General features: G+C 42.5%; 2 protein-coding genes across 8 annotated transcripts in view; both read left to right on the plus strand.

Annotated features, from left to right (window-relative positions):
* Window positions 1-13,060, plus strand: part of pald1a (phosphatase domain containing paladin 1a) — a 55,119-nt gene extending 42,059 nt beyond the window's left edge. For all 6 annotated transcript variants that reach the window (XM_084342959.1, XM_084342958.1, XM_084342962.1 and 3 more), the window contains exons 19-20: window positions 469-624; window positions 10,769-13,060. In XM_084342959.1, the coding sequence (XP_084199085.1) occupies window positions 469-624; window positions 10,769-10,918 (306 nt within the window). In that variant the 3' untranslated portion in view covers window positions 10,919-13,060. The remainder of the gene's footprint in view (window positions 1-468; window positions 625-10,768) is intronic.
* A 6,211-nt stretch (window positions 13,061-19,271) lies between these two features.
* The window catches only part of adamts14 (ADAM metallopeptidase with thrombospondin type 1 motif, 14), a 44,520-nt gene continuing 43,998 nt past the window's right edge, over window positions 19,272-19,793 (plus strand). For both annotated transcript variants that reach the window (XM_084342954.1, XM_084342955.1), the window contains exon 1: window positions 19,272-19,720. In XM_084342954.1, the coding sequence (XP_084199080.1) occupies window positions 19,642-19,720 (79 nt within the window). In that variant the 5' untranslated portion in view covers window positions 19,272-19,641. The remainder of the gene's footprint in view (window positions 19,721-19,793) is intronic.

The following is a 19,793-nucleotide window of genomic DNA, read 5'->3' on the forward strand; positions in this document are numbered from 1 at the left end:
GTTCGCCACACATGTCCTCGACCACTGTACGCTCAACTTAAATGTTGTTGGCGCGTTTTATTTCTCTTTTCTGTGTGAATTTGCTGTTTGCGGATTTTTAACCGTCACTTTCCTTTGGTGTGTCGTTGTTCAGGACCAGTTTGCATGCCATTTTATCAGTAGGATCCACAAATATCAGTGAGATTTTGTGGCGAGTGGGTCACTGAACAATAGATTTGTTTGAGGTTTGGACCCTAGAAAAGCATTTTGTGATTACTACACTTACAATGAATGGAAGAAAAATAGGCTCATGGTCCCTCTTGATCGTCTTTGGTGAAAGTGCGACATCATGCAAACAGAGCTTACATGCAGGAGGCAATTAGGGACATTTAAATGGTTACGGTACAAGAGAGACAAACTGCCTCGGTTTTTGATGCTTGTGAATCTGTTAGCTACTGACCTCTGTTGTTGTTGCTCCTCTTTTCACAGATCAAAAGTGGCAAGACGGAGAAGGAGAGTCAGCAGCTGCTGCTGAGGAGCCTGCAGTACCTGGAGCGCTACATGTACCTCATCCTCTTCAACACATACCTGCATCTAGAGAAGAAAAACTCCTGGCAGCGCTCCTTCACTCTGTGGATGGAACAGGTACATGACCTCCGCCACATGTCTATCTCACTTTGATATCTGTATACTCGGTAGAGCGCATACCTCCACCAAGGCACACCAGTTGCCTCTAATTCAATCAAGCCTAATCCAATATCAAACTCAATAGCTCAAAATCTCTCTAAATTTTAAGCCACACAGAACTGCTCAACCATTATATAAGCTCGCCAGATCTACGATCTGCATTAAAGTGTTCTCACTCATTGATACCGGCCACCTAAATGCACCTGATTTATTATTTTTTTTATCAAGGTCCATGCATTATCCCTCGAGAAATGAACGAAAATGGCGAAAAACACCCGACCCCGCTATGTTAAAGAGATTGAGAAAAAGAGATTCGTCCCTTTATCCGGAAAACAAACACAGGTGAAAACATAGTGTAACCTCCTTGGCCATTTTATTCCTGTTGCTACTGAACTGCCCTTAGAAAAATATCAGACAAGCTGTGCAAACTAAACCACCTGCAGGTTCGGTCTGTGCTGAGTAACTGCAACTTTCCAACAGTCTCCTCTGCCCGCGGTCTAAACACCCATGAATGTCAGGCAAAGTAGTCAGTTGACCTATGAAAAAGGCGACAGATGTTTTGCAGGCAGTAACTTCGTTTGACCTTGTGTGCATTTAACAAACATGGAGGACGGAAAGGCGTCCTCAGGAATATAGTTAACCACCTGGTGTTGACAAAAACTTGAGACACGTTTTGACTAACCGCAAAATAAGAATAGATATTGTTGTAATATTCATTTATTCTCTTGTAGTTTTAAAGATGTTTTACATTCTGCTCTTTCATCTGGAATATGTTTATATGTTATGAGATGTTATTCTCTTGTTTTGGGACAACTGGTTTTGTGGGTACTGGGCTGACATACAGTATAATCATATAAATTATGAACAAACGTGTAAAAATGTTACACTTGTTTAATTTAATCGTGGTTGATCGTCTGTTGGTTGTTATGAATTTTCAACAAAATTAGCCCTTTTCTTAGTGGGCCGAAGTCTCAAGAGTTTGTATTTTTTCTTCTCAAACTCCAGAAAATGGTTGTGGAAATAAACTGCTGCGAGTATTCAATCAATCAGAAAAATTCCTCTGGGGATAAAACAATGTCCCGGCTTTTGAATACGTCAGACTTTGCCATCAGGCACTAGAAAAGGGCAAGAGGAGCTGCTGGTGGCCTCTGAGAATAATTTGCACTTTGTCATTTGCTGCTGTGCACTTGTCATTAAAATCCTGGTTGGGGAACAACTCTGAAATCTCCTACGATGCCGCGAGTGTCGACCACTTTTCTTTTTTTTTTACACTCAGTTCGTGCACATTGTAAACCGGTTACCAGAGTTTCATCTGGGTTTTCCTGCAGGAATTTACAAGCTGGTTCTGGTTCTATTGTGGCCTGGTTCCTCACACACGGAACTTCATAACGTCTCGGCTCTTTGTTTTTGTTGGTACATTAATCGTTTGGCCAGCTGTGCCCTCTACAGTAAAGTCGAGAATTTATGTGCATTCCAAACAAATGAGTAGTCTGTAAGTGGTGCCCGACACACACACACACACACACGCACTGACACAGACACACACACACACTGCAATTAAAATGCATGTTGCAATAGGTTAAACTCACATGGTGGTAACAAATAAGCAGTTTGGCAGGTTGACAAACCACATTCAGTGTGATCAGTTGAAGCCGCAGCGCACAGAGTAAGTAAACAACTGATGAATCTGCGTTAAATGGTTTCATTTGCATCCAGTGCATTTGTTTTTAATTAAAAGGTGTTATCCCAACTTCAGCGCTGAGCAAAACCTCTTAAACCAGACCTGTTAAAACCTCTTAAAGCAACATCTGAAGGTTCTGTTGGAGTATCCAGAACTTATGCTACGAAGCTAACAAACAAGCTTTGGTCATAATTTGGACCTCGGCCCTGCTGTTCTTATTGGCGAGCAGGCGTCCTGGAGAAACCCGGCCTGGAAAGCCTGGAATGTTTGAAAAAAATCACTGAATTGAAATCTCTTCCTTCTTTGTCCTTACCGAGGTGGGATAAACGCAAAGAAAAAACGCCGAATTCCAAAATAGACTCGAACAATAGCTGTGCAAACAATTGTCACAGAAATAAACGCGGTCAATCAGGTCATATTCTTCCTGTTATGAATAGCGAATATATGTGGTGCATCAGAGTGACTCTAATGGCCCAGTTATGCCATGAGAAAATACAGGCATGCACACACGGAGCAGGAACGCTCGACGGTGAAGTAGGCAGCAGAATACACTTGTCACTATCGGATATTTCAGTACTTTATCATCTTGGTGTAGCCCCTTTGTCCCTTTCTGTCTTTCTTTTTGGTTCATAGCAACTAAAACAAGGTCACATAGTGCAGTTTATGAAGCCAGTCGCATACCTTTTATCAGAAATCGTAAATATTCAGCTCTTACCTTGTTTATAAAGAATAACTGAACTGCTTGAAAGTCATTCAGCCGTTCAGATTTTTAAAACAACCTGTAATATAACTTTCTTTCATCATAACCATTTCATCATTCTGTGCAACTACCTACTCAATGAGAAAAGATTTTCAGTACAAAGCCCAACAAAGTCAATGTTTTTGTGCAACTTTAATTCATGGAATTAATTATAAAAAGATCAGACAAGCAATGAAATATAAAAGAAAGAATCACGGTTGCTGTGATGCCCTCGTACCACTTTCACGCTCCTCATATCTGGGATCCAGCGAAGTCGCCATGCAACTTACAGCCTCTAATCATGCGGTCTTTGTTGTTTTAACACCGCGGTCACCAGACGTCTCAGTGCTCTCACCGAGGGGATCAGGTGAGCAAATGCCACTGGAATATTTTGCAAACTGCGACTCGTTGTCTTTGTTCTACAAACCGCACGGCACGTTGCCAGAGTCGTGGAGAACGTGATGGCTGTGGTCTCCAGGGGTTGGACAGAGCGTGCACATGCGTAATATCATCCGATACCGATGTTTGACCGAGACATCAGTTCATCCCTAGCAATAACGTTTTTGCAACAGAGGTTTTGCAGTAGAAAGATGATGACATATCATCATCTTTACAGTTGATATCTTGAACGTAGCAGCTATGAAGGAGTCATGTTTCCTGGCTACTCTTTTAGCTCTGGTTTGGTCTCTACCAACTCTGACTCTTCACCCTTGAATGCTCCACTATGTCCCTCAACCAGTTGCTAACAGATGATCACCAACATCAGCCACAGAGTGCAGTGTTTGGGATGCTTCGTCACTGCTGGCTGAAACTCTTGTGAAGAACTCATCAAAGTCACATTACTGTCCTACTTCTGGTCGGAGATGAACACTGACTGAACAAACTGAACCTCCTTTTTTTCCTCTCCTGCTTATATATTTGCTTTGCAAACATTTACAGCACGTCATTGACATTGTGACCGTAGTGTGTGTGTGTGTGTGTGTGTGTGTGTGTGTGTGTGTGTGTGTGATAGAGAGGTGAGGTGAAGGGTCCCTGGCTTTGATTCAGACCAACGATGTGGTGGCTACGTGGCACGAATGAAAAAGCAGAAACCTGCTGTGAACATAAAACGGAAAGGAGGACGTCAGGATGAACATAATGGAAGTGCGCACTGCCAAAATGTCAGAGGAAAGTCATCCATTAACGTCTCTTCAATTCTCCTGTGCATTTCTATTTTATTCTTCACAGGTATATTCATTTTGAGCAGCGGTGATTTGTTTGGACTGAATAGAAAGAACAGCTTTAAATCACAGAAAATCTCTGCAAAGTGCACGAACGCAAAGCTGTTGAGCACAAAAGATTTTCTGAACACATTTAAATTAAACTATTTCTTCAAGGTGAACTGTCTGTTAAAACGTACCTGCAGCAGCTAGAATTTGATTTGAACCAGCGTGACTGTGTGAGGGTGAGACGGCTGCTGAAGCAACCACTGTGTCTCACGCTGTGGTCTGGATTAGGTGTTATTTTACAGAGATCGTTATTCTGATTCACGTTTTACGCCCGTGAAGGACTGACAGACAGGACATAGATATTCAAACATCCAAATGTTTTCTGTCCTTGTGGATTATGTGAGTGTTGTCTTTGCTTTTCTCTTCACATAGTTACCTTCAGTGTTTAATTGTTATCCTAATCTCATGGAGAGCTGCAATGATTAATCGATTACTTGTCAAAAGTGAGGCTCAACAGTGATATATTAGTTTAAGCAGTAATAAAACGTCTTTCTAAAAGGATTTGCGGTAATATAATCACCATTAATGCATTACCACCCCAAATTAAGTCCCACTGGCGACGTGTTTAAGCTCGATAAGAGGAGCCTAACGATATAAATGTTTTAACTTTCGTCACTTTGGACTTGCTACACGTGATTAGATCGGTCGTTCAGTTCATTTAACTGAAACCATAACAACCGATGAATAATTCATTCAGATTTGGGGAAAAAGGTGGTGACTCCCTACCTTTAGTGCGCTCATAAAATCCTAATTTGTGTCTATTCTTCAATAATGTACTCCCCTGCAAGGGTCCCTAACCTAACCCTAACCCCTTCATGTTGCTGCCTACAAAATGACAATGTCCCCACCTTTTTCAGTTTAGTTTTCAGCCCAGGACAACATCTGTAGTACAGCGAGGCCAACAGCTCTGGTCGGACGGAGCACAGTTTTTGCAGTGAGAGGCGTCTCTTCTAAATGCAACTGAATGTAAAACATAAAACTCCTCTGTGGCCGTAACATCTTTGGGTTGTGGGACGTACTGATTAACATTTATCAACACATTTCATAAAACAAATCGATGAATCAAGAAGCCTAATCCCATGCAAAACATTTCTACGTCCGCTTAACGCAGTCTGACGAGAAAGTCGGCACACAAAATGTTCTTCGAAAAATAGTGCAAAGCTTGTGACGCCGCATAACGAAACCTTTCAGATGTGCAAAATTTAGTGTTCAACTAGTTAATACTGATTTGACTGTGTTCCCAAATAACGTATAAGAGAAAATAAGAAGAATCTCTAAAAATAATAGTCAAACACAAATATAGTGCAGGAAAGTCTTGGTGACATATAACACATTCCCCCCCTCCACCGTCAGTATTGTGATGAGTTTAGTGGCCCACTTGCATCAGAATCTGGCAGCAGCACAACCGGTCTGACCCGACCAACCGACCCAGAGGCGCAATCATTAGCCTATCACCAGTGACCGTGGCAGGATCATTAATGACAAACCGCGAAGGCCGGGGGCGGCAGTCGGGGGTCATCGCCGTTCCTGGTTGTGCATTTGAAGCTGTGGTTACACAACCCGCCAGATCTGAGCAGTACAGTCCGTCCTGCATGTGTGTGTGTGTGCGTCGATTAATTTGATATTGTACAGCGACTGAAGGCAGGAGCACACTGTTCCCAGTAGTGCAGAGCAGCAGCCTCATCCAGCTGATAGTTATCCTCTGGTTTGTTTGGCCTCGATGCTTCTGTTCAGTCGGATAATTTGAACACAGAAACGTGTTTCGTCTCGTTTCGCTGCAGGATCAAAGATGCTAACTAGCGTGTAGCGATGCAGGAGGCAGCGGGACACATTCAAAGCGGTGTATCTATCGTAGTGCAGGAAATAAATGCCACATTACTGCAACATTGTGTGCATATTGGATAAATATTATCCCTAGCCTCATTACCCCGTGTTGCCATGTGGTCGTATAGTGAGATCAGAGCAGAAACATCAGAGGAGTTATTGGAATTGAAATCCATGTTTGCTAATCCAAAACACGGCCCTTCACACAATGGCAGGACTTGTGTACAGTGCATACCACGGATGCCTGCAGGAGAGGTACCCTATCAGTCACTCCAGCTGTTTTGATGTGTGGCACAGAGGCCTCCCTGTCCCCCTGCACGGGCCCGGTATGTGCACCCTTTGAGATAGCCGACTGTGGGAAAGACCAGCGCCTCCTCCCCGCTGCCTCGTTTCTCTCCAGTCGCTCCAGGCGCCTAATGAGTATTGGCGTTTGAGATCTGTTCAATGCGGCATGAAAGACCAGCTTTGCATGGTGTCACCCAGAAAGCCTGTCACCACGCACAAACAACTTCAAGGGCACATTATACAAACACAGTGGGGCAAGATGCAGCGATTTACCACCGAAGATCAGATCTGCTTTGATTTTATTTATTTTTTTCGTTACTTTGATGCTGTTGTACATCTCATGCTGTTGTCTTTAGCTGGTCTTTCCACATCAGCAGCACCCCGTAGAGCCATGACAACTTTATATTCATTGAATTTTCACATTTATAAAAGTGAAGATGCATTTAAATGACTTGTGTTACATTCCTTTTTTAAGTAAGTTTTGCCCACCTGTCCAAATTAATACCTGAAAACAAACAGAGGGCAGCGTGTCACCGGAGTAGCTGCCAACTGTAGCTAACCATACCTGCCAACAGCTAGTTAGCTCGGTTAGCCGTGCATCTAGCTGTCCGGACTGTGAGCTCGGAGCACCCAGGGGAGTGTTTGTGTTTACATCGCGAGCACAGGAGCTAATTATGAACGGGACTGGACCGGGCTAGCTGGTTAACATGCTAACTTCGGTAGATTTCTCTGCAACACAATACAAAGAAGTCATATCGTCAAAACTATATATTGCTCATTTAAACGAGTCAAAATGAAAGAAAAAACATTAAATACGGCATTGCTAACACTGTTGCTAACATTAGCCTATCGTCAGGGGAATGCAGCATGTTTTCAGGCAGGTTAGTGTTGAAATCAGAGCAAGAAACAAGCACAGAAGACTAAAAGGGAATAGCTGATGGTAACAAAATGGTGTTTCTTGGCACGTGAACCTTCAGCATTGCAGCGTCCTCGTACTATAACTGAACCAGAGGAGGATAAACGACACATAAGGTAACGGACGACATTGTACATGTTATTTTCCAGCACCTATATCTGGAAACGGAGCATTCATACATACTGTTGATCCAGATGGTCAGTACGTGATATCATTCGACCAGAAAATCCCTGAAAAACGTTCAGCAGAGCTTCTGAGCTTCAAGGTGGCAACACTAAGTCACGCACGTGGTGCATTGACCTCTGTGGTGGAGAATCTGTGTGATGGGAATATACCGAATATATGGATGGATTCACGAGAAGTGGATTTTCTTGAGAAGTGGTTTCTTTGGAAGTTTTGATGCCCCTTTCTCTGCCACGTCTGTGTCAGCATTAAAACCCATTCGACTGTGACTGCTAATAAATCCAACCTGACTGCAGCTGGCGTCTGTTGTGAGAGAGCAGACTTTTCCGAGGATTTGATACACAAAAGATAGATGTTTGGTGGAGTGTTCACCGCATGCCGTCACCCGTCATCCTCTTTTTAGGAGGTCTTGAAACCCTCGAGATGGGCCTTTCGAAACACAACTTTTTTGCTGGTTCAGATTTTCTACTCATCGCCTATTTAGACAGCTGCACTGTGGAGAACATGAGTCAGGTTAAGTGTCCCGGTTAACAACTCAAACCCACAGTTTCTCTTGGGAGTCCCATCCGCTGACTAACGGCTCAGCTGCACCCACTCATTTGTTCCCACCAACGAGCTCACACACTGGCAGTCCGCCTGGCCGGCGTCCAGGAACGCATCAGACACAAACATGAATGTACTGAAAGATCCATCACTGCTTGTGTTCGCCATAAAAAGCGAGATTAAGATGGGAAGCCGCACGGTCACGGGTTCTTGGAGAGACGGCTCGCAGGGCTGAGGAAAGGGTTTGAACCAGCGTCGACTCAAAAAAAAAAAGAGCAGAAGTTTTAGCGTTACATGATATCTATTGTGAGATTTGATTTTGCCCGGTCAGCAAGTAGGTAATCTAGACCACACTCTGCGGTGCCTTGTGTTTATTTCTTCACAAAGCTGGCCAGCAAAGCTATAATCATTGTAAGTGAAAGGGATATCTTGATACTATTATTCCTGTTCATTGTTCCATTGTGGCCTCCTCAGCACTCAACCTGACAGGGCATTTTTAAGCAGCACCTCATACAGGATTACCTCACAGCCTCGAGAACATAACCGCAGTCGCATTCTTTGTTTTTTTTTTTTTTTTTATAATTTCAAGTATGCATCCACAATCGGTGCCCTTTTTTCATCCCAGCGTTCTTTCGCTCTGAATCTGCAGACTTCTTGACTGCCTTAGGAGGGAGAGGTGAAATGTTTGCGGCCACGTTGCCTCGATTGAGTTTTTTTCTTGATCTACCAAGAAACATGCAAACAGCTTGTGGGTCAACTGTGCTGTGTTTAGATTGCAAAATGATCAGAAATCCTTTTTAAGATCAGACTTTGGTTACTCGACGCTTCCTTGGAGCTTCTCCTGCAGAGTAAACTGGCCAAGCTGTGGCACCTCTAATGGGGTATTCAATCTTTAAGTCGTCGTCCGCTGGGTTTATTTCTATTTGTTTGTGTTGTTTGGCTTTACGGCCAGATGTTTCTGGTTGTCCATGGTGCCTCCCATCAGTCCTATGGTGTTCGACAGCCGCGGCAGATCATGAGTCAGCGTGACCTAACATGGACATTGAACTCTGTCTCGTGGGAATTGTCAAAGTGGTCCTGGCTGCGCTCATTCATTCAGTAATGACTCAGAGAAACTGAATAACATATACCGTTGCCATGGCGTTGTCCCATTACTATGCTTAAGGACGAGTCGTCGGTGTATGCGTAGTCCACTGCATATTCATTGTAAACACTTTAAACAAGAGGAAGCTCTTTATAGATGTTCCTCAGTGGTAAAAGTGTTTTTATCCAAAGCGCTCATTATGCTTTATCCTTATTCCCCCATTCATTCACACACATATGTAACGAGTGACCATGCAAGGGCTGGCCATCTGGAACAATTGAGGTTTGCTCAAGAGCCAGAGAGCAATCCGCCATCGCCGCTCAATATTTTACACACACACACACACACACACACACACATACGCAACATTTATTTACATCTTATTTACATTTTTAGATAAAAACCAACATCACCTCCACCCACTATATTTTTTTTCCCAGGATGACAAAGGCATGACCCACTGCAGCTGTTTTCACCCTCAGAGCCGGAGTCAGAACCATGATTTCGCCACCCTGGGAAGAAAAATTGAATATACATAATATTCCTTTCTGAAAGGGCAAATTCTGCGTAATGAGCAGCGTCGAGACAAAGTCGTGACTGAGAATGAATTGGCGACCATTTAAGCAAGAGTCTAATCGATGAAGTCACTTATAAAGGTCACACTCCCAGCTTTTAAAAGGTTCGATTCACAACGTGTTTGCACTGAGATCGTGTGTGGGGCATTTTTCACTCTTTTCTGATATATATTTTTTTAATCGATTACCCTTAAAAATGATTGACGGATTAATGCAGATAAAGGGAAGAGTACCCCTCTATCTGCATTAATCCGTCAATCATTTTTATGGTAAGCAAATTGCAAGTTTGGGGACTAACAAAAGATACATTGAAATGATTATCCCAAAATTACTAGGAAATATTGAAATGCCTTTACTGTCACGTCTTTAACTCATTTATAAGATCTAGCATGACCATGCTGTGACAAAAAAAGCCATTTTCTTGGAGTTTCCTTTTAATTTTTACGTCTACTTGGATCCGTATCCAAAGACCACCTCTAACAAAATCAGTTTGACATTTTCTTTTTAAGAATTATCCAAATCGAAGGAGCAGAGCCCGACATATTCTGACTTTTACCTGTCTTCTAGACTCAACAGCTCCAGTTTGTAATGCAAGCTTCCTGTCGTCCCAGATGAAATCACCCTGGCATATTAGAGAAAACATTATTGAAAAGTCTGAGCATTTGTGAAGACTAAACAAAAATCAGTGAAGTGGCCCTTTAACTAAACTTTATATTCTGTGGATTTTGCTTGTAATGTATTATTTTTACATTGTGGTGTTTATGTTTTTACTCAAGTGAAGGATCTGAATACTTCTTCTACCACTTCCTGTTGTTTCCAAACCCACAGTAGATACCTTTTTATTCCAATGTCACAGCTGCACAAGAAGAAAAACCGTCAGATAACATGTTTGAACTCTAAAAAAGTGGCGGTCAAGCGTTTGTGTGGTCATGACGGACAAATAAAAAAAATGCCTGGCTCGCCGTGTTGCCTCTTCATTAACATTTCGTGTGTTTCTGTGGTAGGTGGCTGCCAGAGCCGGAGTTTATGACATCCTCAACCAGCTGGGCTTCTCCGAGTTTGAAAACCCGAGGGACACGCCGCTGGCCAGGCTGCGCTGCCGCTGGCAACGGCAAAACATTCAGTCACTTCCTTTCCGAGGGGAGTTCATCTGAGAGAGGATCACTGTGAACGCACCACGCCAGTACTGTGCTTTTCAGAATAAAAGACATTTACATTAACATTGTTACGCCTTCTATATTTACCCCTGTATTATGCATCACTTCATCTATTGTTTGTGTTACTGCTTCTTCTTTTTTTTTTCTAACCCACTGGCGATGTTGGCCTTTTGTTGTGTTTCATTGACGAGCCTTAGCAGAATGTTGCTCCTATATTAGAAGTTGATATTTGTGCCTTTGCATATTTTTTTTTTTATCAATTGTAGAACATAGAATTTCAATGTACTAATATTTATGTTACTTTTTTCAGAATCAACCGTCGTACGTTCTCACTTTTTGAAGACGAGACGAGCTTTTAAAACTTCTGTTAGAGTAAGATGGGAGTTAAGTGTTGTTGTTGTTGAGGAGAGAAGCAAATTCCACTGTGGTGTCAGCCAACAATTATGGCTGTATGTCACAACTGTTTGCTGTCGTGTGACCTGATATTTTCCTTGAGCCCTTTTTTCTTTCTCTTGCGGGCACAGCTGTCATCAGTGGCTTTGCGTTTATCCGACTTGCTTTTTTAAACTTTTTTTTAAGAAGACTCCCTGTGTACATATGAAAGCTGTTTTTATTTAAATGTTAATGTCTTTCTAAAGCTGGTCAGAGAGTTTGTTTTGGAGAGGAGATGCTTTCTTTTGCTTCAGTATAACGGCAGTAATCTGTTGTACCAGTTTCTTTTTTACATTTATTTACATGGCTCATGATACAGGTACTAACAGTACAGCATGTCAGTTTTTATGCTAGTTTGGTTTTACTTTAAAAGCTGTTAATGTGTCCTTTTATTTGTTAACGTTGGAACGATATTGCATACTTTTTCTTCTTCTTAAAATCGAAATTGTCACATCACATCCTGGTCCTGCTGCACCTATTATCATACTGCGAAAGGGGGTAAAAAGCGGGAACTGTTTTTGCACGTGGGAGGCGAGCCCTGGCATTAAAAGTGGCAAAAGAAAAGGTAAAAGCTGCTAGTTTGTTAACGTTCGCCCTGTTAGCGAATAGGTTAGGCTGACTTGCCATTTTCAGCGGGTATGATACTAGCTCGGACGTTGTTGTGTTTTCTGTAGAAACGGCGGACGGGAAGAGATACAGACTGAAAAAGTCAGCCAGTTGACCTTACTAACACAGCGGCCATGTTGTTCTGACATCACACTCGGGGTGGGAAGCTAAAATTAGCTTCTGTTAGACAACAGCTAACGTTAGCATTCAACCACTTCCCAGCCAACATAACAGTTTAATAGTGTTTCACAATATGACAGGAAAGCAACAAATTAATTCTAAAATACACATCAACACACATCTTGATTCGAGATTCGGGCATGTTATGCTAGCAGTGGCTAATGTAGCCTAGATGTGCTAGCCTCAAGTAGATATGACGGGCAATGCTACAGAGGCATGGTTAGCTCTTAAACCCTGGCATCTATATTCCCCACAATACAACAGTTTGGTTGGAGATTCAGCTGTGTTATGCTAGCAGCGGCTAATGTAGCCTCGATTTACTAGCCTAAAGCAGAGACGACGAGCGGGCTACAGAGGTCTGGTTAGCTTAGACCTGTAAAGTGAAGGATAAATATACCTTTTAACCACTTGGTGGCTTATTGTTTAGTGTACCTACACATCCAGAATAGCTTTTTACTCTACAGTATTTCTTATCACTTCTTTGTTTGATTATTTTGTTAATCTTTAATTTGCCAATATGCTTTCAGTTGTACAGTAACTCGAGGTGTGCTTTAAAAACCATGAATCCTGCCTTAAAACCAGAAAGATAAGCCAGAAAAAAAAATCCCTCCTCCAGATGCCTGTCATTATGTTGTTATTTTTTCGATCATTTGTCTTTCTCAGTGTCTGTGTACTGCATATAATCGATTCAGACAAGTTGAGCAAAAAGGTTATGATGATAATTTGTAAAAACCCATCTTCGTGTGACTTGATAACACCAGTACATGTGCACAATAACACCCTAATGTCTTAGCTATGATTTTAATTTAACGTTTTTGTTTTTTAAACAGCCTTTCTTCATAGAGGCGATGCATTACCCTTTATCCACTGTGTGTGCCACTTATTTCTTCTTTGGGGGCTAAAATAAATAATTCAAAAAGATTTAACTGTCTGTGTTTTGCTTTTTGTATCGCTTTCTTGTTGACTTTTCTGAAACCGATCCATCTGTGTCAAGGATTTGGGTTTAAAAAGTGTGGGAGGATTTTCAATAAAACAACGCTGCGCAGCGGAGCCAAATAATTGTCTCTTCCCTCCTCGGCTTCCTGTCTTTTTTCCTCCTTATCTCGGCATCATCTTTTGCTCCAGATACGCACCGCTAAGACTCCGCTCGTATATCCGGATGGCCTCTTTGTCTTGTGTCAATGCCAGCCTCGGAGAGCAGAGGAGGTTATGAAGCATCGGGCGGCATACATTTACACAAAACAGATGATTCATTGTTTGGGCTGAAATCTTAACATATTCCATATACAGTAATAAAGAGCTTAGGCAGATCAAAAGACTAATCTGAGTCGCCTTTTGATGTGGACAGGTAAGGTCTTAATTAAAAGAAAAAAATATGGTCACTCTCTCAAGAATGGAGGGCTGTGTGGGGATTAAAAGGCACCGGCCGGCACATCAGTGAAGCTCACTTGGCTTTGCTGGCCTGCTTTGAAAGGCTGATATCCCAGATCACTTCCCGTCTTGTAAGTGCATAGCAGGCTTATCTTTGGGAGCACGGAAGTTGTTAGGATTTTATCACACCACAGCCTATCCTGGATTATTGTAAATGGAAACCAAGTGGTTCAGATTTGAAACGCTCCTTTTATAGTTTGTCACACTTTGTTTCCTTTTCTGCATCATCCCCGTGTTTGGGAGATAAACACACTTTTAACAGAGCACGGTGTCAGTTTTGCAAAAATTCTCTTGACTCTACCAACAGGGACAAATTGGTTAAAACAACATTCGGATATGGAGAGGGGCTATTCAGTTGCAGCATGTGGCCAACTTGACTCCGGGTCAAGATAAGCCCAGGACATGAAGACCATGCTTGGATGATATAGCGGCCCCTTGCCTTTGAAATCCCTTCCAGACTCATTGAGATACTCCCCAATGTGAAACTCAAGCTAGCGGTTCTGAAGGATCCCGAGATTACGGCGGACAAAGAGTGGCTTTGAGAGGTGAGCGGCGAGAGGGGATGTAATGAACTTCATGTGAAAAGCTTCCCTCTGCAGATGAGAGAGCTGTTCAGGAGAGGAGGCACGGTGCCGGCGCGAGGGGTGCATGGGTGCACCGGCGTTCCTCTTTGATTGTTCTTGTGTGGATGAAGGCAGCATCACAAACACCTCGGAGACGCGTGTTCCTGGCCCCTCGCAGGGATGTGATCAATAACAACACTATGAAAATCTTTAAAGGGATGTTCACAAATCTGCACCGGCAAATAAATGTCCAGGCCCTTATTTACTCTGGGCAATAACACACAATCCCTGATAGGCCCGGTATTACACACTCCACTGAGCGAGGTAATGAAAAGTCTCCCGTGGCAGGATGAAAAAATACTGACCGACTTGATGGAGAGCTCTTAAATGCTCTTTGCTTTCCTCCATTTCGATCTTTTGAAATATATCCCATCGATTAGGGTTTTTCTTATTTAAAGTTTAAGTGGTTTATTATCTCGTGAGCCGGGCCGGACCTAAAATACATAACAAGATGACAACGTCCTGAAGCAGAGCGACCGATGGCAGTATCGAAGTAGAAATTAAATACTTCCAACACAGAGCTCAAAGTGAGGCAGTGTCCAATTGGTAAAATGGTTGATTTTTTAGTCTTATTCCCAACTTGTCAAATGCTGATGCTTTGAGATGGCGTCCGACCCGACCTACAATCCCAAAGCAGCAGTATTTGATGAGTCGGGGATGAGACTCTGGATATTTCTCACAGCAAGCTGGGCCATCTCCGTCCATGTTTGTGGTGACCGAAAGAGGTTTATAAGCCAAACTGTGATGTTTCCCCAACCATAACCAACTGACTCTTGTTTTTTATATGCGGCTTTGCAGAAATGCACCAAACATCTATTCTGGCGATTACGTGACGCATGGATGTCTTCAATTAAATCTGTATGTATCTGTAATTGAGTAATGGCAGATTATGTCAGAGGTTGGTAGCCAGTAAGAGGGACACAGTCATGTCATTTGTGTAGCCCCAACTCAAGAAGTTGCTTCTCTGCCCAAAATTCGATGAAAATTGGCTAAAAGTGTTGGAAAAGTAAAAAACACAATGGCAGAAAGTCAGATGCATCGGTCTTGAAACCAAGGACTGACGGGAAAGATCATCTCAATCTGTCTGCAACAAAGCGAATTACTATTTCCCCCAAATTTCCACTAAATTTAATTGGAAACTGTAGGTTTTGAGATACGACAAACCAAACAGGCCATGAAACATAAACCTCTTTGGAGAAAGTAACCTTTTACCCAAATATAGAAACATGACGGAGCGCTGCTGCAGCTACAGAAAAGACTCCCACACTCATTACAGGCTAATCACATTTTCTTAAGAAAGGTCAAGTGAAAAACTCAATCGAGGCTGACCCGGGTCATAACTCAGCGTTCATTGCGAGCCTCTCTCAGTCCCAAATCCCTCCATCCACAAGGGTTAGAGGAGCATAATAACAACTTCTCCAAGTCGCTGGTTTGTAACTTGGCAGAAGCAGACGCTGCTCTTCCCTCAAGCTGCCGGGCAGACTAGCAGCTGCTTTGCATCTCGCTGCATCTCGGAGATGAAAAGTCACATATTTTCTCAGCACGCTGGCATGGCTAGACCACATTACAGCACACACTGAGGCATCCGCTTGCTCCACACGCTGTACTGTAACGTCTCTGGTGGAAACACAAAGGGGAGAGCGACGATTCTTTGCAGCTCCACCCTCAGAGTTTTGTCCTTTTTCAAATGTATGCATACAGAGATTTTGATGTTCGACTTTGAAACACGTCTCCGAGAGGGAGAAAGAAGAGAGACTTTAATCATTTTGAGTGTTTATAGTGGAGGACAGAGTGTTCTAATGCGAGCACTGTAGTAGAAAATTGTTCTGGTGTGTGGACTAAACCACAGACTGTGAGTGGAGCTATTCATCTCTGAAGGGGAAAAAACAAGGTTTCTAATTGAATACTATACTATATTGTGGAATGCCATCCTGGCTTTTAGACACAAACGAGAGAAAAAACAAAAAAAAAAAAGAGAGAAAACACTCGAAGCAGTATGGATGGAAAAAGAGCATAAAACTTCTTACAAGGCAGTTAATGGTTTCCATCTCTTAATGCTGTGGTTAGTTTCCATCGCTTATTAATGCACAAACTCCGCATCACCATCCAATCCTCTCACAGCCGCCCTTGGGGGACGACTACGTAAAAACCCACACCTGCTCTACATCGACCATCCTGGGAGCATGGAGCTAATTAGCCACAGAGCGAGAGTATCGTGGGGGGAGGTCGGCCCAGACACACTCGAGGAACTGCGGAGGGAAAAGCACGTCCAGTCTAGACACCTTTTTCCCCCTCAGAAAGTACCTGAAGATCAAACCCAACCCCCTTCTCTTCCTCCGAGAAGGATTCCAGAGTTGTTGGTTCAGTCTCTGCGTGGTCATGTCTGACTAAAAGTCTGGACTCCAGGGTGCAGGGTGAGCCGGGGCCAGAAAAGAAAAAAGGAAAAAAAAAAATCCTTGTTGCTTGAGCAGTCACCCAGAGTTTTAACAGGCTGTCATTCCACTGATGAAATCTACTGTACAGTTTTCACACCTTCTAAGCCTCTCACGATGGTGTTGGGTTTGTTCCCCCCGCTGCAAAGGGAACACATGCTCACAGTGACATCTGCAGGATTAGGCCAGATTATGAAAACCTGAGATACAAACGGCATGAGGTCATCAAATTGGATAATGCGAGATGTGCTTTGTTGATGCTAGAATGCAACAGACGTAGCAGATGTGCTTTCATGATGATAGGCTTCATGGACATTACCTTTAAATGCACTTTGTTTGTCTCCTTATAGATAGGTTTCCAAGTCTGTCTTAAAGGGGCACTACGTAGTTTCAGAATTTTAATATTTACAATATTAATGAGGTAATTTATCTTCATAACTGAATAAACAAGCTGTTCTCAGAGGAAAATAAGATCCGGAACACTGTTTGAAGGAAAGGTGGCAGGGTCCGCCACATATAAACAAAGTTATACAGTATGAAACTGTGTTGTCCTTTAAGGTCAGTTTGTTTATTCAGTTTATTCAGTCATGAAAACAAAAAGAGTTTGTTTATTCAGTCTGTTTAGGCAAACAAGATAAGTCAATGAAGATCTTTCTCTTCTGATGAAAATGTCTTCTCCAAAACTACACAGTGCACCTTTAAAACAACAGTTCATTGACACAGTTTCTGGTCGCTGTAAGAGTTCCTCCTGTCCCGAGGAGATAGAAAGCATAATTTCAACGTTGGAGGTATTTAAAGTCAGTGTTTTTAGTGTGAAATGTCTCCACAGACAGTAAGTAACATAAAGAAGACAGTTTGTACCAAAAACACTGAAACTTTGGCAGATATCAGCTTTCATTTATCTATTTTCAATTGCTGAAAACTTATATTAGCTTTGGCTGAATTTCCCTATTATCTTTTACTTTCATCCAGGATGGTAGATGTGTGTCTGTCTTTTCTCTTCAGTTTCCTGTTTCTAAGTTCTTAAAGGTGCGTTATGTAAGAAACATTCAACAATTAACAAAAATTATCGACAGTGTTAAGAAATAACAGTAATGATGTTATGCCGAAGACGTCTACGTATTGTGTTACAGAGATATCCTCTGACGTTAGCATGCTAACTAGCTAGGCCCAAGAGTTTACATTAGAGCCTGGATACAGTGTTGGAGGCGGAGCCAGCATTACGCTGCTCAGTGGCTCATGAAGCCAACATGACTCAACTTCCTGGCTATAAAATTACCTGGATCTTCAGTGTTGAGCTCGGTTGACTTGAATAAAGCCTAAATAATTTAATTGTGCGTCTCTTATAGACTTTCCAAACTTTTTTTGGCTTGAATGCTTTAAATTATGATATTGAAACCAGTCATTTCGTGGGGGTTGTGAGGCTCAAAAAAAATCTATCCAACGCTTTACAGCCACTTCTTTTACAACGTAATCTTATGGGAAAAAGTATTTTTGGGCCCCAGTCAAGCCCCCAGGAAGAGCGCCAGGCTTTGAATACAGTCTTCGTAGTGGCCAAACTGTGTAATTACATCGTCATTGACGCACTGGGGCCCAAATATACTTTTTCCCATAAGCTTACATTGCGAAAGAAGTGGCTGGATACATTTTTTTGAGCGTCACAACCCCCATGAAATGATTCGTTTGACTGTCATAATTTGAGCCGTTAGGTCCAATAAAATTTGGGGCCGCATGATTACATTATTTTATCCCCGTTCAAGTTAACCAGAAGTTAGCCGGCTCGGTCGGCAGAAGTCTTCTCTTACAACACGTAAGATCCGGGTATTTTTATCGCCGGGAAGTCGAGCCATTTTGGCTTCACGTGCCACTGAGCAGCTTTCACAGGAATGAACCCCTGCCCCCTATTTGTTTGAAGTATGAATTCTTACATACTGCACCTTTAATATTCACATATTTCTGTACTCATTTGACGTTTTGATTGAGAATCGTCGCCCTGTGTCTGTGCCTCTGTAATCTACAATGCGTGCGTGATGCCTTTGAGTCCCTCCTTTTCTTCTGACATGTGCATCGGAACTTTCTGACCCCTGCCTCCCTGATTTATCACCATGTTATCACTGGCATGTGTTTGTGACCTTATGTAAACATGTATGCGTTATTCACCTCGCATCTGGAAGAGTTTTTCACCCCGTTTGAGCAAGAAAAGAAAAAAAAAAAAGGATTTGAAGACTGAATATTAACAGTGGAGGTGGGCATTCATTTTTTTTTTTTATTTCTCTTTGCAGGATATGATGATATAACAGTTTCTTCTTTGAGTTGAGAAGAAAAAAAAAATCGCTTGACTAAATATGTGGTTGTCTAGTGGGGAGAAGGCGCTCCCACTGTTGGCTGGCAGTGGCTTCAAGTTGAGCAGTTGAGAGTCCCGCAGCCGAACCATTGGTGCGTAATGGTGCACGACTGGACGGCAGATGTTTCACCACCGGGACACTCTGTCTCCGCACACTTTATCTGAACTCTTCCGACTTTTTTTTTTTTTTTTTTTTTTTTCTTCCTCAGCGTAGGCGTGCGTAAACTCGCTCTCCTGCCTTTTTAAAAAAAGTAATCTGAGGAAGGAAAGGAAGAAGAAGAAGAAGAAGGAGAAAAAAAAAAGTGGGCTACCTCTTCAAACCGTCCCGGTTCTTTACCGGGGGAGTTGTCGTCATCAGCACCCCAGATATCCCCCTCTCTTGGCTCCCTAAATGGATGGGGCAGTCTTGGTCTATGCAGTTCAGCACAGGCCAAAAGATTGGAAACAACTTGTGAATATCCGTCAGTTTGGCGTCTAAGAGGGGGAAACGCTCAGAAATGCCCGGCTGCTTCGCTGGAGCTCAACTCTGAGGACTTTTCTCCTGCATTTGTGCGTTTCTTTTTCTTTTTTTCTTCTTCTTTTTTTTCAGGAGGAAGGACTCTGTGCAAAAGTTTACAACAGAAAGGAAAACTCAGCGCTGAAGTGGCAGCTCTCACACTAAAAGCCCTCGCTATGGATTGTATGTATTTATTGATGTGCTTTTCACTCAGTCAAGTATTTTTGGATCATATTTTCGCTGCAGAAACACATGGTGAGTTATCCCTTTATTTTCCCTTTTTTTCCCTTCTCTTTGCTTCTGCAACGTGTAAAGAAATGCACTTTAA

This window comes from Pagrus pagrus (assembly GCF_965226575.1).
Source record: "Pagrus pagrus genome assembly, chromosome: 21".
In the NCBI taxonomy this organism is placed as follows: Eukaryota; Metazoa; Chordata; class Actinopteri; order Spariformes; family Sparidae; genus Pagrus; species Pagrus pagrus.